Source organism: Centropristis striata, chromosome 8 (assembly GCF_030273125.1).
Source record: "Centropristis striata isolate RG_2023a ecotype Rhode Island chromosome 8, C.striata_1.0, whole genome shotgun sequence".
NCBI classification, from domain to species: Eukaryota; Metazoa; Chordata; class Actinopteri; order Perciformes; family Serranidae; genus Centropristis; species Centropristis striata.
Window position 1 is genome coordinate 20,157,056 of NC_081524.1, and position 23,067 is coordinate 20,180,122.

Consider the following 23,067-nt stretch of genomic DNA (forward strand, 5'->3'; position numbering starts at 1 on the left):
CAAAAAGAACTGATGTATCAAATATGATACAAATTAAAATCATATATGCCTATTGTTTTTAGATTTTTTTGTTAATTACCTGTCAGCAGGTTCAATAAACACTCCAGTTTAAAAAAAAAGGAGAATTTTCTGGCAATTATTTAGTGGTTCAGGCTTTATAGGGTTAAATATACAGCTCTGAATTTTTAACAAATATATTTTACATAAGTTTTATAGTATTTTTTAAATATTTGTAATCACTTTTTTTTCATCCCAGCTTTTTAGTTGTTTATTTTCTCTCATTAAAGCAAATTCCTTACATGTGAAAGATGACTATTTGGCTATAAACCAGATTCTGATTGTGATGCACATGAAGGAGTTTCTAATTACTTACTGCATATGGATCTCACTATTTTGATGATTTCTTCCCTCTGTGAAAGATAAAATGTTAGAGTTAATCCAAGAAATGAATCAGTGATTATGAGGGTAAAGTTCTTGCTTTCAGCTTTTATTTGAAGATCAGTTTAAAAAGTCAAGGACTTGAAGCCATTTTATGCAGATTCTTCCACTTTTTCAGGTCCCAATGATATCAGGCTAAACGGTGGTAGAGATGTCCCTACCTGGCAACATTTTCCAGGTAGTCCTGGGGGGATCTCAAGTCTTTTCCAGGCCAACCCTCCCCTCAAATACACTCACATCCCCTTAATCCTGAATAGCTAGAATAATGACCATAGAAGATCATAATTAAGTGTATTGTTGCAGTGCCTGTGTTCACATCTATTGTTTTTATAACCTACTTTAGATGAAATCACGCCCTCTACAATATGACAAAAGCCTTGATGGCTGTGTTGCCATGGAATTCATCAAATTCAATGCCCCATAATGCCATTTGCCAAGCTATTGTAGCTGTCCTATTTGTTGTTTTCCACAGGAATGCAGCCGTTGAAGCTCTCGTCGTACAAAAGTGAATGTGGTTGCATCTAAAGTATGTTGGAAAAATGATTGACGCTGCCAGAATAGGCCGACTGCTTCCACTCTGGTATTGCAGCTTGCAAGAACCGCTCATTGAAACAACTTCAAACTACACACTGCAATTCCTTTAGTCCTCAGCAATACACCTGCACAAGTGTAAAGGAGATCGGATGAATGGTTGTCAAGAAAATCTCAGAAAAACACATTAGTTGTTAACTCCTGAAAGTACATCCTTTTCCTAAAACAAACTACTAATATATTAAAAGAGCTACAACTCCTCCACTGTCCCTCTGGTTTGGAAGTAAAAACCTTCAAATTAAGGCTGAACACAATATGCTGAATTAAAAGTCCTGAATCATGAAAAACACACAAATGTCCCACTATTGTCGACTACACTGTATGATTTACAGTGATATGTGTGATTCCCTGTACTTACTGTAAGTCCCGGGTCTCCCTTTTGTCCCACTCTGCCCTGTGATGTGAAAGAGATCATCATTTATTAGTTGTTTACATATTCCTTAAGAGTATTTACTTATAAATAAGATCCTGTACCAAAGGTCCAGTGGCTCCGGTCACTCCAGGTTCTCCTCTGTCTCCCGTTTTGCCTTTTTCACCTTTGAACCCTCGATCCCCCTGCAGGAGGAAAGAAACACTTGTCTTGCAGGGACACCATAATCCTTCACTAACAGCCTTTGTAGACATGCACATATCTGTTTAACTACTATTGAAAACTTTAAATGCATAATAGATGAATACAAGCATGTTGCATGTAGTCAGTGCTGAGGTTATCTTGTCTAAGTACGTTTTGTTTTAATTCAATGCAGTTTTTAATTTTTGCTCGGTTTGCCATCACTCCATATTTGATGTTAATAATACAGGTGATGCTGCTTCATAATACTGCTGACATTATATGGTTACCTTGTCCCCCTGCAGACCTTGTCCAGGAGGCCCTCTGGGGCCGGGGATCCCCTGAAAACCAGTCTCCCCCTGGAAACACAGAGCACAGTCCAACTTACTTTAAACAATGAAAATAATAAATAAAAAATAAAATGTGCATCTAGGGCTAACTCATTAGTTCAAAACAAACTAATGAAGTCCAGTCAGGTGATACAGCTGATTATAATTTTCTTTTACCTTTTGTCCTTGGATCCCCTCTCCAGGTAACCCCTGTACACCAGGTGGTCCCAGCTGACCGACTGAACCCTGCAGGATGAGGAAACAGGCAATATAATAAATAAAATTAATAAATAATAAAAAAAATAAATGTGTGTATATATATGTATCCATTTATTATTTTAATTTTTAATATTCATTAATTAATTAATTTATAATTTAAAAGCCATTGTTTTGAACAGGACAGATCACCTTGGGACCAATTAGGCCAACTCCTGGCGGTCCAGCAGGTCCAGGAGGTCCAGGTGAGCCTCTGTCTCCCTAAACACGAAAAAGGTTGTAAGTTATAAAAAAAATTATGTAAATACATATATTTATGTCATAATATATGTCATTAATAATAGTAATGTATTTTCAGACAAGATTAACTGAACACAAAAACATAAATATAGAACGCATCAAAAACAGAAAGAAAAATGAATTAATAAATCATAATTACATGTTGTTATATGTTCCTGTTAATTTACCGTAAATCCTCCAAAAATTGGGCAGAGCTTTTATTTACTTGTTGTTATTTCTGATTCCCTCTGTTTGATAAATATATTTGGTCACATTTTAATACAAAGCCTTCTTGTGTTCTGATCGCTTCCTGTTGGTGGGTTTCTTCTTTTCTTGTTTTCTGTTGGTGAACTTTTACCTTGGCTCCAGGTAATCCGACGCCATCTGATCCGGTCTCTCCTGTCACACCAGGAGGCCCCGGAAGTCCTGGAGGACCCGGGTAACCGTCACCTTTGAGTCCAGATGGTCCCATAGGCCCTGCAGTCCCTCTGTCCCCCTACAGAACACAACATCATATCAGAAGGTTTGAGGGGAGGATCAGTGGACCAGAGCCTGAACCTGAACTCACCTTGGGTCCAGGTAAACCCCTCCCCGGCTCTCCTACAGCTCCAGATGGACCTGGTTGGCCCGGATCTCCCTGACAGAAACCAGCAGTAGATCAGTTGTTGTTGTTGTTGTTGGCAGTTACATCAGCTGTTTGTTTGCACCACATGTTGGGCTTACCCTACCTTGGCACCAGCTACACCTCTGCCTGGTGGTCCGGTTGCACCTGGTGGCCCCATGAGTCCTGGTTCCCCCTGAGACAGAAAAACCAGACGAGGCAACAAAGTGGGACTCAGACATATACAATGGGCCTCATTCACCAATATCTTCTTAAGAATCTTCTTAGATTCTTTCTTAAGTCCTTCTTAAGAAGATTTCTAAGAAGACCCTACGTCAGATTCATCAACGTGTTCTTAAGCCGCTGAATTGTTCGCAGCCTTGTTCTTAAATTGATGAATGCCATCTCCTCGTAAATTGAGCGGGTGTGCCAGGTGAGTCTAATTAACATAGGATTAGCATAGGTAACCGTCCATTAAAGCCCATAAAAGGGCCCATAAAAAGGACTGCAGGGCCACACAGAGGAAACAGCAACAGAATGCCTAAATCCGTTAGAGCACAGGTAAAAAGAAAAAAAAAACCTTTAGCAGTTCAGAACTAGAAGTTCTGCTGCAGGAGATCACTTGGAGGAAGAAAATTAAATTGAGCAGCCTTAGTGCAGGAAGGGTCGTATCACTAATGGACGGCATGATTTCCAATTTACTTGATTCATGTTAAAGCGTTGGCACATTTAATTTAATTAAAATGAAAAATGAAAAAAAAATGAAATGAATAAATAAACAAACACATAAATATGACGCAAATTTCACTGTAATGTATGTTATTGAACTTAACAAAAGACAACACAACCATGCCAGCATGTCAGCACTGAAATGTGCTTAAGAGTACTCCTGAGTGTTCGTAGGATTTGAATTTGAAATTCATGAATGCCACAATCTTCGTAAAATCTTCGTGAGGACTTAAGAACAAATTTGTTCTTAAGAACGGTTCGTGAATGAGGCCCAATGTTTTTTTCAAGATCATTTGAGATACACAATTATAATTTAGTGACAAGTTTAGTCTACATTATGTGTTTTTAGGGCTTAACTGATAAAAAGTTTAACCAGTAGAATTATAATATGCATGTATCTGTAATATGCATCAAGAAAATCCATTTTATATATTTTAATGATACATTTTAATGCAGAATAAACCCTTAAAGACCCCCATCAAAGAGATCATGTTTTTTCAGCATAGTTTGTCTGTTTTTCATCAGGATTAGAGAAAAACTACTGGCCTTGTTTTTATGAAACTTAGTAGAAGGATGTAGTGTAGACCAAAGAAGAACACATTATATTTTGAATCCAAATCACGAGGCAGATATAGAAAATATTTTTCAGTTTTGTTAAAAAATTGTGAGATAGTAAAGAGCTCTGACAAGGTCATGCCCTCTCTGAGCGCCCGTATAGTTCAGTATAATTTGCCGCATTTTTATAGTTAATTATTTGTTAATAATTTTCATTTCCAGCTTCCAGAAGTTTTCTATTCACTGTTACATTTAAATCACTGGCCTTTAATACTGACATTTATTTTCTAACAATAAGATGGATTTTATCTTTGTTGATTTGTCTGAAATCATCATACTGTTGTTCAGAGGGAAAAAAAGATTCAAAGTTCTTTTGTCTGCATGGCAATCAGAAACTTCATGTGATCTATGCACTTTATTCCTATAATTTTTTTTGCACATTTTGCATAACTTTGTCTCCATGTGAAGTGATCTTACATATCTGTACCATTTGTACTGTTTGTTTTTATAATAATTTTTATTGTTTATTGTTCTTTCCTGTAACCTGGCTACTGCTAAATTTCTCCTATGGGAGATAATAAACTTTGACTAATTAAAAAAAACCGAAATAATAATGTAAATAATCTTTAGTTGCAATCCTGATATATTTTAACTAAATTTTAACTAAAATAACTAAAATTTTATTTTAACTAAAAAAAAATACAAGATAAGCTGGTGCTTTAACCCTTCATCAGGCAAAGAACCATATTTGGTAACTTGAGCGACATCTATAACAGGTCTCCTCGCTCTAAATACAACATTCAAGCTTTCCTTTATTGTCATTGTATTAAAAAATAAATTAATTTATGTGTGCTTCTCATATATAAGGTGCTTTAAAAAAGACATTCAGACATTATGCATATGTAATAAGTAGTCTAAAAAGATAATAAATAGTTTAAAGGTAAAAGATAAAGTGGTGATGGTACAAATGATGTGTCATTGTCTATTTAGGGAAAGACACTAAAAATGAAACATTTTGCAAAAAGTCTTGTAATATCCTCCAATAACACTTCAGGGCTGACATTTTCAATTTCCAGGAGTGCCCTATAAAGGGTTAGGAGAAAGTCCTGAATTTTAAAACGTAATTTGTATTTTTCTGTGGGCTGTCGTTTCTACAATACTAAAAGCTGTAGATGTAGAGAGAAGATGTCCAGATGTAGCAGCATAATTTGAAGTAGGTAACACTCCTGTTATTAGATATTTTCAACATGTTTGGTTTTGTGTTTACTGACCTTCGACCCCATCGGCCCCACAGGCCCAACTGCACCCGGCTGTCCTCTGGTCCCCCTGTCCCCTCGGTCCCCCTGCCACAACAACACAAAACTGTCGCTCATATTCCTCTAAACAATCCACTGAATCATCAGCTGTGAGATATGATATTAGTTGATTACTTTATATATTATATGACTCACATACAACAGTATAAAACTGTCTAACTGTCTGTTACCTTTGCTCCAGGTGTGCCTTTACCAGGAACCCCGTCAAGTCCTCTGGGCCCCGGTAACCCGACGTCACCCTACCAGAGTCACAGAGGCAGCAGACAGTTAAGAAATATTGATATATTACATGTATGAAAAAGGCAAGACAAGGCAAGTTTATTTGTATAGCACAATTCAACACAAGGTAATTCAAAGTGCTTTACATCAACATTAAAAACAGCAAGACACAATTGAAAACAGTAAAAACAGTCAATTAAAACAGGGAAATGGAAATAAAAATACAAAAAAGATCAAATAAGATACAGCAGGATAATAAAATAGATAAAATAATAAAAAGCACAAGTCAAACATTGCGTAGTTAAAAAGTAAGGGCAGTAGAGTAGAGCAGATAAGTGTTAAAGTTAAGAGTGCGCTGCAGTAAACAATAGTGTTTTTAGTCCTGATTTAAAGGAGCTGACCGTTTGGGCAGACCTCAAATCTACAGGTAGTTTGTTTCACAGGTGAGGAGCAAAAGAGAGAAAAGGTTTAGGTCGTAGTGTTACCTTTTGTCCCGGGGCTCCATCCTCTCCCGGCTCACCTGGAAATCCTGGTAACCCCTCTGTCCCCGGGTCGCCCTGAGAGAGAAAACAAGGTGCAGGAACATCAGTGAGGTGCAGACTGAGCTGTTGTTGATTGTTAACGTTAAAAACTGCAGGACATCTAAAGTGTCTCACCTACAAATTCAGATTCTTCTTCAGGTGGCTATATTTTATTAGAGCTCTTTGTGTTCTCTGTTCCCGTGCTCAATATCTTCATAATATGAGTCATTAAGCAGACTTTTCAAAGGGTTTTATGTACTCAGTGATGTCTTTACCCAAGATAAAATGTTAAATGTATGTTTCCCTGGGTCCACCTACAGCTTACAGCCTACTGATGTTCAACTCTGTAAAACCTACACCCTCAACTTTGCGGAGTGATGAGAGAGTAGTGCAGTAGTGTGCAGAGGACTTACTTTGGGTCCTGGCTCTCCAACTCCTCTCTCACCTGTCAGTCCAGGCTCACCTGGGAGGCCCTGGTTCCCCTGAAGACAACATTCACACACTTAAAGGGGCATTCACTGTGTGCAGCTTGAATTGGAAAAAAAAATTAACAACAGCGAACTTCCAACAAGTTCAATACAAATAGGGTTGCAAAATCCTGGGAATTTTCAAAGTTGGAAACTTTCCATGGGAATTAACTGGAATTTATGTGAATAAACAGTGAATTTGCAAAATAGAAGGTTGGCCCTTAAGTATAGTTGTTGAAAATATTTTTTTAGTATAATCTTGACAAAAACTACCAGATTTCATACAAGTACACTTATTTGCTATTCTTCAATCACATACACACAGCACACTGCTTACTGCAGGGCTGCTGAGACCACGCCCCCTACATGCACTGTGCATTGCTCCATCACATGTTCAACTCATTTACATGTTGAATGGGACCTTTTTTGGAGGGAGATGAGCTCTTTAATTTTTTTCATTTTACATTTTTGTGGGATTTTTTTATAATTTTTTTATATTTCTTAAATTCCCCAGCTTAACTTCTTCCCATGGAACGTTTTTGGAAATTTACCAGAAATGTAAAGCTTGCATGGAAAAGTTCAAAAGTTCACAACAGTTATGGGAAATTTGAACAAAAGTTCCTTTTTGTTTTAGACTTTAATTATGTTTTTTGTCATTTTGGGTGAAATTTGGGACATTTGGGAAAATAAAAAAATGAATGTTAAATGAACCACAGCTGAAGTTAAAATGATCTCAGATTATCAATCCACCTATAGAAACCTCTCTGCTGCCTCCATGAGACTAATTCTTCCAGGTGTTTGATTGACAAGCCGGTGTAATGAAATATGCAAAACAATTTAGATGCAATCAGACGGAGAATCAGCTGATTGTCAATCACAATCAGCATCTGAGTTTCTATTTCTGACACAAACCCTCCCACCCTTGCCTCCCGTCTTACCTTTGGTCCTGTTATTCCGACACCTTGAGCTCCTCTGGGGCCTGCAGGGCCGGCTGGGCCTTGATCGCCCTGTGACAAAGAAATTAAATCAAACAAAGAGATGTGAGCAGGTGAGACAAGGACAGAAAGTTGTGGAAGAAGTATTCAGATTCTTTACTTAAATAATACAACACTGTGAAAATTAACACACAACCTCTGCATTCAAGCCTTACTGAAGTATAAGTTAGTAAGTATTATAAGCAAAATGTACTTTTTTGCAGTAAAATATTCCCTTTCAGCGTTCCACTTTTATATATATGATGTTTTTGTATTAATATTACTGTTGCATGAATGTGTTTGTTACATTTTACTGCTTTAGATGTTTATGGTTGTGTTAATTTTCACTTCTTCATATCCTTTTGGGTAGTTAGATCTGTAGAAATGCATTATATTTTAGGAGATCATTATATGTTTGTATTATCGCTGTCCTATGACAAAAGATACATCTTTAAAAAGTCAGTAAAACAGATGTTTTCAGCTTTGTGAAGATGCATTTTCCAGCTGATCCAAGAGTGTTTTTAAGGAATTTATCTAGCTTGCTTCAGAAGTAGTATCATTTTCTTAGCTCATAAAAAAACATGCTACAGTTTATCAATTAAAAATAAACACATTTTACGATACATGATTTTTAATCTGAAAAGTCACTAAAACTGCCAAATTGTTACTAAATATACCTGTTTATCTACAACAATGTATCACACTTTAAGATTCACACACAGGATTTATGATCAGTTTATAATCTGTAATGTAATTATAGTTTTCAGATAAATGTAGATGAGTAAAAAGTTCAATATTTCTCTGTCAGATGTAGTGAAGTAGAAGTATAAAGTTGCGTTAAATTGAAACACTCAAATAAAGTACAAGTATCTCAAATTTGTACTTAAGTATACAGTACTGTAGTAAATGCACCTCACCTCAATTAATTACTGCACAAAGACAAGAGCTCCAATGTTAAAACTGGTAAACTTTGAGGTTTTGTAAATATATATACTTACTGTTTTTGGAATATGTGTTGTACCTGAAACAGAAACATTAATACAGTTTTTTTTTTTACCTTTTCTCCTTGAAGTCCTAAACCAGGAGCCCCAACTGGACCTGGAAACCCGGGCGGCCCGTTACTCCCCTGAGAAAACACGAAGAAATAAAGAAACCAAAGAACCAGCGCTAAATGTTATCATTTCATTTATCATTATCATTTCAGAGATAGATAGATAAGACTGGTATAAATTTAAAGTCTTTTTTTACCTTGTCACCTTTGACCCCAACCCCAGGAAGTCCCCGGTTGCCCCTGGGACCTTCGTGTCCTCGATCCCCCTGAAACCCAAAAGGTGGAAAGTGTGACATCATCATGCATGAGCTTCAACACATGTGCAGCATTTTTCATATATGAAAAAGGCCTGAAATGTGAATTCCTGAGTAAATGCATAATGTTTTGAGGCAATAAGGTCTTCTGGTTGTAATTTCTCTGCTCTGCTTTGCATCTGCAGTCAACATTAAGAGACGTTTTATCTCCACTGTCACTGTGCAGACTGCTTCTGTCTGTTTCAGTGCTTCTTCTTTATGTAAATATTTATTATATATTAGTTTTAACAGTGTCACGTGCATCACATGGATCGATGCCACATAGTGCAGCATTTATAACCAGAGCTCTCGTCTTAATAAGGGCCTTTATACAAATATATACACCTTAATAGGAACAGGACAATAAAAAAACACAAGCAGTCAATAAAAAATACCATAAAAACTAACTGCAGGACACATACAAAGTGTTAAGTATAAAAATAAGACTATAACCTTTTACAACTGTTTAGCATCAGAATCAGATTTACTGCCAAGTAGGTCTTCGACAACGATCATCAACTGGCGGCACATCCAGGCCGCCAGAGCTCTGTCTCTGTCTCTCTCTCTGTCTCTCTCAATTTCTCAATTCTCAATTCAATTGGCTTTATTGGCATGATGTAACACTGAACATATTGCCAAAGCAAGCGTCAGAAAAAAAAGATAACAGTAAGGAAAGCAATATTTACAATAAATTATTATAATTCTATCATTCATTTTAAAGGAATTAAGAAAAGAAAAACTAATAATAAAAGAAAGCAATATTTCAATCATTGAATTACAATCAATCTATCATTCTATATCAGTCTCTCTCTCTCTCACTGTCTCTCTCTCTCTTTGTCTGTGTGTGTGTGTCTCTCTCTTTCTGTGTGTGTGTGTGTGTGTGTGTGTCTCTCTCTCTCTCTCTTTCTCTCTCTCTGTCTGTCTGTCTGTGTGTGTGTCTCTCTCTCCCTCTCTCTATCTCTCTCTGTGAATGATACGCTAGAAAATATATTTACTATCCCCCACAAAACTTGACCCACCTTAGGGCCTGGGAGTCCCTCTCCAGTTTGTCCGGGGTTTCCTCGAGCTCCAGATGGTCCCGGGGGACCCTGAAACAAAGAAAAAAAAGTTGATTAAAAGCCAATAAAAGACAAAGTGCATGTGGTTCTGCATGAGACGGAGTCAAAGTGAAAGTACATGCTGTGTGCTGCAGGTGGCAGCAAGGGTTTGAAATCTCAAACTCCCATGAATCCTGGAATGTGATGTGAGAGAAGTGAACTGAACCTGCTCATGTTTGACAACTTGGCCAGTTTTATATGATGCATAATAACAAAGAAAACCAGATGGAAGAACTATCTTACACATGTGATTTAGTTTCCTCTGGATGCTCACTCTCTACAGGATTTCTATTCAGATCTTTGATTTCCCACTCAGACATCTAAAAAGAGCTTTCAGTGGTATATAAAGTACATTATCTCATATACTCTATTTAAATATTATTGCGAGGTACTTTTCCATTTTATGCATTTTTATGCATTTTATTATATATGTCTACACTACATTTCAGAGGGAAATATTGCACATTTTACTCACTGCATGTCTGAAAAACTATAGTTAATTATGATTTTACACACAATATATATGATTAAATTGATAAAGTGTGATACATTTTTATTAGATTAAACAACCCAACAATGTATTAAAAATATCTCCACCTCAACCAGTTGCAATTTAGTTAATATACGGTTAAAGTACTGCTTACTGCATCCATAATAATATCAATATTACACTCTTAAAGGGGCTATTCTGCCCCCCTTTTTACATCTGGCACTTTAGGTAAATTTTTCCGACACTACTTGTGTTATTTTACTGAAGATTTTAAACATGATAAGAACTTTTTTATACTCACTGGTAGTCCTGGTTCTCCAATCCCAACAGGACCTGTGGGACCTGCTCTGCCCTGAATGCCCTTTTCACCCTGAAAACATCAAACAGCACCAGCCAACACTTATTCTTCCAGTAACTTATTAAAGGTGATACTTTCTATTCTACCGCTGAACTGGTTTGTTTGTTTCAGTCACAAACAGAGGAAAAATTATTTCATTCTCAAAGAAAACCCTAAAATATTCTGTAACTCACAAACAGTACGCGTTGTCCTGAGACTAATAGTGCAGTACAGTCCCTATAAAATCAATATAGTGGAGTGATTAGTCAACAAAGTTTAGTATATGTAAGCATAATATGATGCCATCTACTTTATCAGTGTGCACCAGCAGACTGTATAAACAGAAGCAGACATCCAGGCCAAGAAAATCCCTTAATCCTGCATTCTTTCTAATGGCCAGCAGGGGGCGACTCCACTGGCTGCAGAAAATTACCCAATGTCTCCCTTGATTTATTACCTTTGTAAACATTCTCATAATGAGTTTATGGTCTCAATAGCTAATTTCAAGTCTCGTTGAAAAGATCATGATTTTTATTTTGTAAATTATGTTCCCATTTAGTGTAAAATAGACAATAAAGCAGGATATATCAGTTTGTGATTGACAAGTTGCTATCATGGTGCACTGTATGCATTTAAATAGGCGTGAACTTGTTTTTGGGTGGCTGTGTTTCTGTCTTAGACCCTTTCACAGTGTGTTTTCAGTTCATTAAAGATAAATGTTAAACATTTTGGTCGCCAAAAATGTATTTTTTCAGAGTATGGTTGTACTTAAAGATGCTCTAAACTGTCAAATATTCATTTTTTTCTGGTAACCTTTTGTTTGTCTGCTTATTGTTTGGGCAAAATTAATGTTGATTCCATAATGTCAATTACAGATGCACCGTGCTAACCAAGCTGGCACTAGCATTAGCTCATAACTTAGTATTTGGGTTTTCAGTCTGATCTACCCCTCCTCAGCTTCACTCTCTCGACCAAACGTGGTCCCTTCTGGTTCCAAGAATCCTAAACTTGAGGCTTCAATACGACAGCCATCTGGTGAAGTCACAGTTGCGATGTCCACTTCTTTTATACAGTCTATATGTGCACCACAATAGTGTAGGATATGATTTAGTATCAGTTAAGAGATGTAGCATGAGAACACATAGACATGCATTTGATGTTCAGGAAGATTATATGACTGTAGAGGTTGTTTTTATGGTATTATTGGTGAGTTACCTTGGCACCCGGGAATCCAATACCAAGGTCCCCTGGTGGTCCAGAAACGCCGCTGGGTCCTCGGTCTCCCTGTGGCGAGTAAACAAGGTTTGCATGTCATGTGAGGGCAGTTCAACACTGCAAATCAGGGCTGAACTGGAACAAAAAAAAATCGTCTCTTGCAAAGCAATCCCCTCAAAAAGGAAGGAAAGTCTGACAATTGACTGAGATGTTTTACATACAATATCTTCTGCAAGACACTCATGTTTTGTTTTTTGTTCTTGTTTTTGGGATTCTAACTGCAGATCATCATTTCCATGGGGAAATTAATAATTGGTGCTCTTCCCACTTTTTTAAAATGCATTCAAAATCAATTTAACTAAATGCTGTGAAACTAATTAGTGTGGTTTGTGTAATTTCCTGCAGTGTCTTAGTGATATCTGCTGGAAAGAAAACTATAAAAAATACAGTGAATCAAATAGCCTATAGTTTTGTTTTATGGCATTTAGGAAATAAAGAGCAGGCCTTTGTTCGTTCTGAAAAAACTCTTGATTAATGTCCTGACTTTTCTTCTTTTTCCTAGATGTGCTATAAATCACATTACATTTCATCCGTATAAAGACATCTTTGTTAAAAAGCTCTATGGTGATGGAGACATCAGCATCTTAATAGCCCTGGGCACAAATTTTAAAGGTCATTTTTATGTTGCCCCAAATGTTATGAGGGAACGTGTCCATGGAGCGATGAACTACTCCACTATTCTGAGATAATAATAACTCAAACATTTTGGAAATGGTCAATCAATGATCATAATCGTGTTTTTACTGACCGAATGCCTCGTATCTTTGGGGTTTTTTTAGATAACAAAACACTGCATTTCTGTTTTCTTTTCTTAAGTTCTTCAAGGAAAAGTTCAACACTTTGGCCGCTGCATGTTTAAACTATTTTGCAGTGACCAACAGCAACTTACTGTCATCACACTCTAACTAAGTACTGTACTTAAGTACAGTCTTGAGTTACTTGTACTTCACTTGAGTATTTCCATTTTATGTAGCTTTATACTTCTACTCCACTACATTTAGCCGACAGTTTTAGTTACTTATCAGGTCGAGATTTAACATGAAAAACGTGATCAATTTAAAATGATTATTTACAAATTAAACCTTGTAACAGTATATTAAGTAGTTAAAATTAGCCCTACCTTGAGAAAATAAAACACTGTTTACATAAATGTATCAATAATAATAAATACTCCAATAATATATTTGGAAGATAAAAACAATCTGAGTGGGTGCATTCTGCATAACAAGTACTTTTGATACTTTAAGTACATTTTGATGCTGATACTTGTACTTTTACTGAAGTACTCCACTACAAGTAAAAGTCCTGCATGAAAAACTTACTGAAGTAAAAGTACAAAAGTATCACCGTCAAAATGTACTAAAGTATCAAAAGTAAAAGTACTCGTTATGCAGAATGGCCCCACTCAGATTGTTTTATGTATTCCAAATATATTATTATTATTTTCCTTGAATTACTTAATATACTGTTATGAGGTTTCATTAAAAAAAAAAAAATCTAATCACTTTAAATTGATCATGTTTTTTATGTTAAATCTCAACCTGAAAAGTAATTAAAGCTGTCAGTTAAATGTAGTGAAGTAAGAATTCCAATATTTGCCTCAAAATGTAGTGGAGTAGAAGTATAAATACTCAAGGATAGTACCTCAAAGTACAGTACTAGAGTAAATGTACTTAGTTCCATTTCACCACTGAAAAGTTTGAAAAGTCATTACATGTCAATAATGTGTCGAAAAACAGTCCCATCTCACATGTTTTCATATGAATAATGCTAAACATAATACAAACACCTTCATGATAATGTGTTGACCACTTTAATCCAGCCATCAAACTGTCATGACTGGAAACTTTAAGAGCAGAAATGACAGAAGCCACATTTTAAATGCATCTTGAGGTCTTGGAGAAACTTACTTTGGGTCCTGGTGGGCCCTCGGGTCCCATATCTCCAGAGAGTCCCATCACACCCTGCAAAAATAAAAGGTTTAATCTTATATAGTCCCTAAATGCAGCATTTAAGTTCTAGATCTATAACAAACTGTGTGTCTGCTCTTTTCATGTATGAATTTAAAAAGAAGCGTCGTTATATGACCGAGACGCAGGTCAAAACAAACTCACTGAAATCACTAAAATCAACACTCAAGGCTTTCATGTCCTTCGATTCTCAGGCCAAGTTCACAAAATAACAAGGTTATACTGACACTGTGCCAGTAGCACAGAGGAGGAAGAGTGGTGCTGGGCGGCCAGGTCCCTGCACTAATCCCACCACACAAAGTCTGTTCCTGCAAAAGAATAATATCCTGCAAGCCTGGATTCACTGCTTTGGATAGCCACATTAGTATCAGGATTACCCATAATCCAATATTCACATTCCATTAGTGCAGAGATGAATAAGAGACAAATTCCACTTCCATTTTTCATATTAGAGAGTGAACGGACTGTCTGATGTCCGTGTATCAATATTAACAGCAGGCAGTAAACTGTGTAATCAGGGCGAGGGCTGGAAAAGACAAAATTATATTTTAAAAATCCTAAATTATGATTAAAAATCACGATGTTGCTTCTGAATTGGGAAAACTGGTGTGGACTTTGTTCATACAAATAGTGAAGTGATTAAATAAGTTTAAAGATAAATTGCTAAAAATGTTTATGGCAGCAAAATTATTTAACTAAAAATCTACATGCATCCTTGCAGCTCATTGGTGCATTTACTTTTCATAAAATATAGTTTTCAATCTTTGGGCCTGTGGGAAGTATTCAGGTCGATTTTAAAGGCACCAAGTTTGTGACCCGAGTCCTCATCTCTGCCTCTTCGTACACGTTGAAAAGAAGTATTACTTCTACTACTCATTCATGAAGTAAGCTTCAGAAAACATACTTTTATTTAGCAGGTAGCCCATAAAATACGCCATATATATGTGACAAAAGAACCAAGAAAATGTTTTTTCCTGCAAACTGTCTTTTCGTACGGTTTAAAATGACTAATTCAAGATTCACAACTGTTATTTCTCTTAATTCATTAGTTCACCTGTTCTCCTTTTGGTCCTTGCTGGCCTGGAGGCCCCTCGGGTCCCTAAAAAAAGACACTTTATTAATTACAAGAGAAAAAATCTTTGGTTTGCTTAAAAAATAATGCAGGAAATAATGTTCATACAGCGTCACCCTTCTCCCCAGGAGTGCCACAGTCTCCTCTCTCCCCCTGAAACACCAAACACAACATTAGATTTTGCTCATTTTCTTAGAACGTCATTATACTTGATGAGAATAAAACAACTTATAAGCATGTCGCTGCAGCTAAATAGCACTGTCAGGATCCTAGTGTTTCTCCTTGTTTTCCCTTCCCTTTTATGGGCGTGTGTCTTGTCTTGTTTTCCCTTGTCTTGTGTGTTTGTCTGGAGCTGGAGTTTACCCCTTACCTGCACACCATCAGCCATCTTTAACCAAGCACCTGCCAACAATGATCCACTTCCACTCTTCCCTGGATAAAAGCCTGGTTTAGTTCATCGCCACATTGTCAGCTTACCTCTGTGGTAGTGTGATGTACTTTACTAATTTTTGACTTGCTACTAGGGGTGCAAAAATTTCCTTAATTTTGCGGGATCGGCCGATTCTTTTACGTCAAACCGATCTTATCTAGCGATCTTATCTACCTCCGCAAAGGTCCGAAAGTGCGTCTGCATGTACGCGTACTTCTGCATGACTGTATGTATGTTGTACTATAACAAAAGTTTGTGGTTGCAGTTCTTTTCTTAGTTTGTCTTGTAAATTGTTGCTATTTATTTTAAGTTCAATATTTTAATAACTACCTCAGACATTGTGATTTCCTTTATTTGTTAAAGAAAATACTGCTGTGTTATTGTTTTTCAATAAAATAAGATTCAAACATTGAAGGTGTATGCTGTGAGTTCGGTAAAATCGGTATTGGCCAAAATCGGAATCGGCAGGTCAAGCTTTTTACAAATCTGTGATCGGCCAGAAAATTGCTATCAGTGCACCCTTACTTGCTACATATTTTTTTCCTTGCTAACCCTGACTGCGTTCTGTGTTTTTAGTTCCTGCTTTGCCTGCTCCCCCCTGACTCAAACAACCACCTCTGCTCCGCTCAAGCTCCTACTAAACCATAACCACTATCATTAAAGACTTTGTTTTTGCAACTATTTTTGGGGTCCTGTTGTCTGCATTGTAGGTCATGAAAACCCATGAAAAGCACCCACCTTGTTGCCCTTATAACCTGGACGACCCTGTAAAACATGAAACAGTTTTAAAAATCTGTATTTTACTAAAAAAAAAAGAAGCATGTTACTCTATAGTCAGAAATATATATTAAGGTTTGTTGTTGTTTTTTACCTCTGGACCATCGTTTCCAGGTCGACCGTTCAAGCCAGGCTCCCCCTTATTAAAAAACAGACAGTGAGCTGCATAAAATCAGACTTTAAAATAGTTTGTGTCCTTGTGTGAAGACTTACCCTTGCTCCTTTTAGACCAGGTGGCCCTCTGAAGCCTGGGTCCCCTTTTCTACCCTGGAATAGGTCAAAGTTAAGTCTTGGTTAGATGCTTAAAACCAGATTGATGCATTTCTGATATAACAAGTATCCGATCATTTTGATGAATATTATAATTTTTGTGTAGAACTCACTGGACCTCCTGGAGGGCCCCTCTCGCCTCTTTCACACAAACACATTTGAGCCTGTGGACACTAACAGAGAGAGAAAAACACAAAGTCAGTGCAATAATTCACACTAGTTATTATAGAAGTGAAATGCTGGATTGTACTGGAAGACTTACCCCTTCAAATGCGACTGCACCCTGGACACAAAACATAAGGCAAAAAATGTCAGTCAGTTCATTCACTCTTAAAAATGTTTTATTAGTTTGGGTGAAACCTTGGCAGCTTTGTTTTAGACATTGTTTTCCCTCGACAATATTTTGTCTCTTTCCTGCGAGTTATATAACTGTGAATGAACAATATCACACATTTCTGGAAAGCATGAAGAAGCCGTCCCAGACGGGTCCTGACCTTTTGCAAATGCATCTGACATTTCTGTGTGTGTGGAAAATGCAAAGTAGGCGGGAAAAACCTCTCACGCAGACACAACTGTGTCACAGAGGAGTGAACCCGACTGGGAGGACAGAAAGTGCAGAAAAAGATGGAAGAATAAACCCTTTGCATGCTGATGTCACTGTGACAGGCTACTGGGTGTGAAGTAGATATTTAGAGCTTCTTAAAAATAAAAATAAAGCATCACGGTTCTAATCCAAGTGACCACAACAGCAGCTGATGTCAGCGATGTCTGCACCTTCAACCAAACAATTTGGAGAATACATGAAATCAGATGGTGTAAAAGGGGCGTTTGGTTGTGATTAAAGGCTTCATACTCTTCAGTATCAAAGCCAAAAAGGTTAAGGCATCTCAGGTGACAGTCTACCACGGGGCTTTCAAATGGTTTTTGGCTGGTGATTCCTTAATTATGACCTGAAAGTCCTAAAAAATGCAATCAAAAACATTTTTTTCCCCTTTTCCTATTGTTTAATTTTAACTTTTTTTTAGTTTTAACAGGCCATAAGCATTGAGTACATTCAGTATTTTACAAGGAAAAAAATACATTTTAACAAATTATACAGAAAACATAAATTTAAGTAAAATATACCTCTCAGATTTACCTGATTTGGTCTACTGGATGGAGGTCAAACACTATTTGTAACCTTGGCTACTTTCTTGTGAAAACCCTTTGACTCCGTTTTTGATTAATCATTTTTAATATCTTAAATTCAGTTTGAAGACTGTGTGTTCTACTGAAGGTTTAGATAAAACTCTCAGGTCTCTTTAAACCATTTGAAATGCCAACGAATGCAATCAGAGACAGATGAAACAAAACAATCCTTTTCTCATTAAACCTGAAAAAAGGAAGATATTTGGAAGCTACAGCTTGTTATTTTTTTAAAAACAAGTAAGTACTGATAATTACAAATCTGTGTTTCATCTATTTTTACTATTTAGAGGCCTAAAGCCACAATGGTTGAAGAGCAATGCCAGCTCTGATGTCAATAGTTTGGTCAAGGACAAACAACACCACAGAGAACACACAAAATAAAAAATATAAAAAAAATAAAAATTAAAAATAAAAATAATTGATAAATAAATAAATAATAGTATAATATAATAATACCTTTAAAATTAATATAATAATAATAAAATAATAATAATAATAATAATAATCCTTTAAATGTTTTAATTTTTTTTTAAAGTAGACTAAGTAAAAAAAGACAACAAATAAAATTCAGACAGGACCAGGATCAGGATTATTGCTACTGTATGTGGTGACATGGACTCCCTGTTGTTCTACTGGACTGGACCAAGGTATCCCCCAAGAAAACCAGAATAATGTCACCAACCAGCAGTGCAACACTAATTTGACATTTAGCTAGGCCAATATAGTGGTTTGACAATGTCACAATTACAATTTAATGAAGCAGATTGTTTTATCCGACTTATGCGACTCATATCTGAGTGTTCATACAACACAAGCAAAGATCAGGTCTAGTTTTGAAGAGCAGAGCAGAGTGAATGATCACCTAACTAGGATGTCAGGCAGAATTGAGAAGACTTGATGTCTAGCTTGAAGAGGCCATGAGCTGATTGTCTAATTGTTGGACTGGACGGATTCAAAGATTGGGGACGGCTGTGGCTCAGTTGGTAGAGTTGGTTGGCCCCTAACCGAAGGGTTGGTGGTTCAATCCCTGACCGTCGCAGCCTACATGTCGAAGTATCCTTGAGCAAGATACTGAGCAAGATACTGAACCCCAAATTGCTCCCGATGCTGCGTTCATCGGTGTGTGAATGAATTCCCAATGGTGGCAGGTGGGACTGTATAATGTTTAGGGTAGCCTCTGCTGTTTAGGGTAGCCTCTGCCACCAGTATGAATGTGTGTGTGAAAGGGTGAATGAGCGCAATCTGTAGTGTAAAGCGCTTTGAGTGGTCGCAAAGCGACTAGAAAAGGTCCATTTACCATGACTTGATACTAACATTTGTTGCTTTTGGGGCAGAATAAAGCATGTGAAGACCTTGTGTCCCTGTTGTTTCTCATGTCACTCACCATCTCTTTGAGCAGCTTCTCCTCCAGCTGAGGGTCAAGAAGACTTTGGACAAACTGCTGAGCGGGCGTGCTGGCGATGGCCCGGAGCTTGGCGTTGTTCTGACTCTGCTGACCGATGTCGGACAAACCGACAGCGAAGAACTTAATGCCGTGACCTTTGGCCTCTGCCGCGGCCGCGATCACATCGGGGTTGCGAGGATGGTCGACCCCGTCGGTCATCAGCACCGCGACCCTGACGCTGTCCGCCGGCGTCTCCTGCACCAGCAGGGTTGAGGCGTTGGTGATGGCGTAGGTGGTGTAGGTGCCGTGGCCGATGTAGTTCATGGTGCTGACTCGACCGTGAAAGGAATCCAGGTCCTTCCAGGCTGAGAAGCGGTGCTCCATGGACACGGAGCTGCTGTACTGGAGTGCAGCCATTCGCATCTTCAGCGACCAGCCGGCGACGTGCAGCATGGAGAGGCGGGTGCTGAAGCTCAACACGAAGGCTTTCTGCTTCTCGAACAGGAATATCTTTGCACTCTCTGAACTGTCCAGGATGAACGCCACCTCCAGTGAACATGGCAGACCTGCAGGAGAAGAAAATCAACAAAACCTCAGACGCATGTCGAGATTCACAAACCTATAGAGTAGAGGCCGACTAATGCTGATACCGATTTTAGAGGGAAGATTCAATTGATAACTGTCATGGTGGCTGGTATAGTTGTTGTTTTTAACCCTTAATAGGGCACTCATTGAAATACTTGCAAATTCCAAATTTCAACCCTAGAGAATATTGGAGGATATTACATACTGCCAGAATGTGGACTCTGGAATGTGTAGAGGGGGGTAATATTTTGAGAAAAAAGTTTACGAGATGGTGGCAAGTCTACGAGAAAAAAATGTGCAGATTTATGAGATTTAAAGTGGTGAATCTTTCTCGAAATATTACCATTTTGGATATCAACTAAAGTTACCAAATACGGTTCTTCGCCTGATAAAGGGTTAACTTGAGTGAGAATAGACCTTTTTTTAATGTAGCCTAGATTGTGCACCGATTTTTCACTCTGCAAATGTACCCCGGGAGCTTCATTCTCAAATATAAAACTTTATTAAATAATATTTAACATTATTATACAGTATGCAAACAATGTATTAACATCCTCAACCAATTCTATGAATGATAACTGTGTAGCATTCCAAGACAGGGGTTATTAATAGTAATAATAATAATAATAATAATAATAATAATACATTAGATTTTTATAGCGCTTTTAAAAAGGTACTCAAAGTCGCTAACATAACAGAAATTAGACACACACAAACACAAAATGCAGAGAAAACAAAAACTAAACAGAGATGAGACATTGGCCGCGTTTCCCAGATTCGCTCGTTCTTAAGGACTTAAGAAGGCTCTTAAGAAGGGTTCGGCTAAGAAGGAGCGCTAAGATAGGGGTGTTTCCCAGATGCGTTCTTAACTGCCTTCTTAAGATCCCGCCAAAGAAGCTTCTTAAGAAGCTCTTAGTGGGAGCTGTCCACCGCCGTGGTGCTGAAATATAAATCAATCGATGCCAGGCAAATCGATCACCCACCACTTTATCAGCGCTTAAGTCACCCCACACACCTGTGCAATAAGGCTACGTGTGTGTGTGTGTGTGTGTGTGTGTGTGTGTGTGTGTGTGTGTGTGTGTGTGTGTGTGTGTGTGTGTGTGTGTGTGTGTGTGTGATCACAGCTAACAGGTGTATCCGAGTAGTAATCAAGCCATTAACGCATATATACCCCACTGGCGGACCTCGTCCCGCGTGGTGGGCATCCTGATGTGTCTCCGGGCATGGCGCAGGAGGATCGGTGTCACGGCTGCCACACTCCGTGAAACCGGTGCCTTGCTGAGGCCGGTGCCGTCCCCCACCACCTCCAGGAAGCTCCCCACTGCGTAAAAACGCAGCGCGGCCAAGAGTTGCACCTCCGGGCTGAGGGCAAAATTGCAGCGGGATGCCCTCTGGATGTGTGGTGACACGAGCGTGACGAGGCGGTGGATCTCCTCCAACGACTGGACAGCCCGGTCCGACAGCACGTCGAGTGGGGAGAAGTGCTGACGCACATAAGCGTTTATATAAACCGTCTGGCTTCGCGCACGGCGACGCTGTTGGTTCGCAGCGAGAATATGCTGTATTGCAGCCATGGTGTCTCACACGCGTGGACTTCGGCAACGCCTTTATATAGACTTGCAGGAGGAGACCCTCTTGATGAGCTGAGTTCAATTACACCTGTCAGTTTCCCTCATATCTGTGAAATACCACAGGGTTGTTGATGTTTTTATAGCTACTGTAAACTCATATGCAGATGCCGAATGTGTGTGAAAACGTAAAGAGTGATAGTAATGATGATTTATTTTATTTATGTAGCTACAGGAACACATGGGCAATTCTTTATTTTTATATCGTTATTTTTCTTCTTATGCTATTATTTTTCTTGCGTCAATGTTCTGCAGCTATGAGCGCACATTCATCATTACGCAGGGTTTTAGTATTCTTTTGTGTCCGATATAACTTTCCCTGATGCGGCGGCACTGAGCGTTTGGTCGCTAAGAAGGCTGTTAAGAGTGGGTCAGGGCGATCTTACACTTCCTTCTTAGTGAAAGATCTTCTTAAGCTAAGAACGACTCTGGGAAACACTTCCTTCTTTCACAGCGCTCTTAAGAGCGTCCCTAAGACGCTCTTAGCGCTTAAGAGCTTCTTAAGCGCTAAGAGCGAATCTGGGAAACGCGGCCATTATGAGTTCAGGTCTTGTAAGCTATTTTGAAAAGGTTTTGAGTTGATTTTTGAAGGTGTGGAGTGAGTCTGAATTGCAGATGTGAGTATGGAGGGAGGTCCAGAGGGTTGGGGCAGCAGTGGAGAAGGCTCTGTTGCCAACGGTGCTGTGCTTGGTCCTGGTGATGGGGGTCAGTAGGATGGCGTCTGCAGATCTGAGGTTGCGGGTGGGGGAGTGACGTTGGAGGAGATCTGTGAGGTATGGGGGAGAAGGTTATTGAGGGCTTTGTAGGTGATGAGCAGTATCTTGAAGTGGATTCTGTGCTGGATAGAGAGCCAATGAAGGAGTGGGAGAGCAATCGGGCAGCTGAGTTTTGGACATATTGTAGTTTTTGAAGGTTGGTGGAGGGGAGGCCGTAGAGAATGCTGTTGCAATAGTCCAGTCTGGAGGTTATGAAAGCATGAATTAGTGTTTCGGCAGCGGAGGAGGACAGGATCGGACGAAGACGTGAGATGTTGCGAAGGTTGAAGAAGGATGTTTTGGTGATGTTCTTGATGTGTGATTAGAAGGAGAGAGTTGGATCCAGGGTGATGCCGAGGTTTGGGACAGAGGGGGAGGGGGTGACTGTGTGTCCATTGTTCAGTGAGAAGTCCTGGGAAGAGGGGAGGCGGGATTTGGGGCCAGTGACAATGATTTCTGATTTGTTGCTGTTGAGTTTAAAGTTGAGTTCAAGTGCAGAAGAAAAGTGACTAAAAAACAGGACTGGTTTACAAAAATCCAATCTTTAATGAGAATCCAAATGAGCAAAAACAATTCATAATCCACAGAAACAGGCAGGCAATATACAGACATGTACTCACAGGGGAGACAAAGACAATCTGACAAAGGGTAGGAGGAAACAGAGGGTTTAACGAGGGGAG

At 38.5% G+C, this 23,067-nt stretch overlaps 1 protein-coding gene across 1 annotated transcript in view; it reads right to left on the reverse strand.

The window, feature by feature from the left end:
* The window catches only part of col28a1b (collagen, type XXVIII, alpha 1b), a 31,945-nt gene that overhangs the window by 6,597 nt on the left and 2,281 nt on the right, over nucleotides 1–23,067 (reverse strand). Inside the window, exons 2-29 of the mRNA XM_059338317.1 lie at nucleotides 19,420–19,985; nucleotides 17,110–17,130; nucleotides 16,961–17,020; nucleotides 16,791–16,844; nucleotides 16,672–16,716; nucleotides 16,539–16,565; nucleotides 15,479–15,523; nucleotides 15,353–15,397; nucleotides 14,239–14,292; nucleotides 12,269–12,337; nucleotides 11,018–11,086; nucleotides 10,149–10,217; nucleotides 9,034–9,102; nucleotides 8,843–8,911; nucleotides 7,750–7,818; nucleotides 6,758–6,826; nucleotides 6,309–6,380; nucleotides 5,775–5,843; nucleotides 5,560–5,631; nucleotides 3,132–3,200; nucleotides 2,972–3,040; nucleotides 2,762–2,899; nucleotides 2,317–2,385; nucleotides 2,086–2,154; nucleotides 1,870–1,938; nucleotides 1,504–1,584; nucleotides 1,388–1,423; nucleotides 374–410 (exon numbers count right to left, since the gene is read on the reverse strand). Coding sequence (XP_059194300.1) covers nucleotides 374–410; nucleotides 1,388–1,423; nucleotides 1,504–1,584; nucleotides 1,870–1,938; nucleotides 2,086–2,154; nucleotides 2,317–2,385; nucleotides 2,762–2,899; nucleotides 2,972–3,040; nucleotides 3,132–3,200; nucleotides 5,560–5,631; nucleotides 5,775–5,843; nucleotides 6,309–6,380; nucleotides 6,758–6,826; nucleotides 7,750–7,818; nucleotides 8,843–8,911; nucleotides 9,034–9,102; nucleotides 10,149–10,217; nucleotides 11,018–11,086; nucleotides 12,269–12,337; nucleotides 14,239–14,292; nucleotides 15,353–15,397; nucleotides 15,479–15,523; nucleotides 16,539–16,565; nucleotides 16,672–16,716; nucleotides 16,791–16,844; nucleotides 16,961–17,020; nucleotides 17,110–17,130; nucleotides 19,420–19,985 — 2,250 coding nt within the window. The remainder of the gene's footprint in view (nucleotides 1–373; nucleotides 411–1,387; nucleotides 1,424–1,503; nucleotides 1,585–1,869; nucleotides 1,939–2,085; nucleotides 2,155–2,316; nucleotides 2,386–2,761; nucleotides 2,900–2,971; nucleotides 3,041–3,131; nucleotides 3,201–5,559; nucleotides 5,632–5,774; nucleotides 5,844–6,308; nucleotides 6,381–6,757; nucleotides 6,827–7,749; nucleotides 7,819–8,842; nucleotides 8,912–9,033; nucleotides 9,103–10,148; nucleotides 10,218–11,017; nucleotides 11,087–12,268; nucleotides 12,338–14,238; nucleotides 14,293–15,352; nucleotides 15,398–15,478; nucleotides 15,524–16,538; nucleotides 16,566–16,671; nucleotides 16,717–16,790; nucleotides 16,845–16,960; nucleotides 17,021–17,109; nucleotides 17,131–19,419; nucleotides 19,986–23,067) is intronic.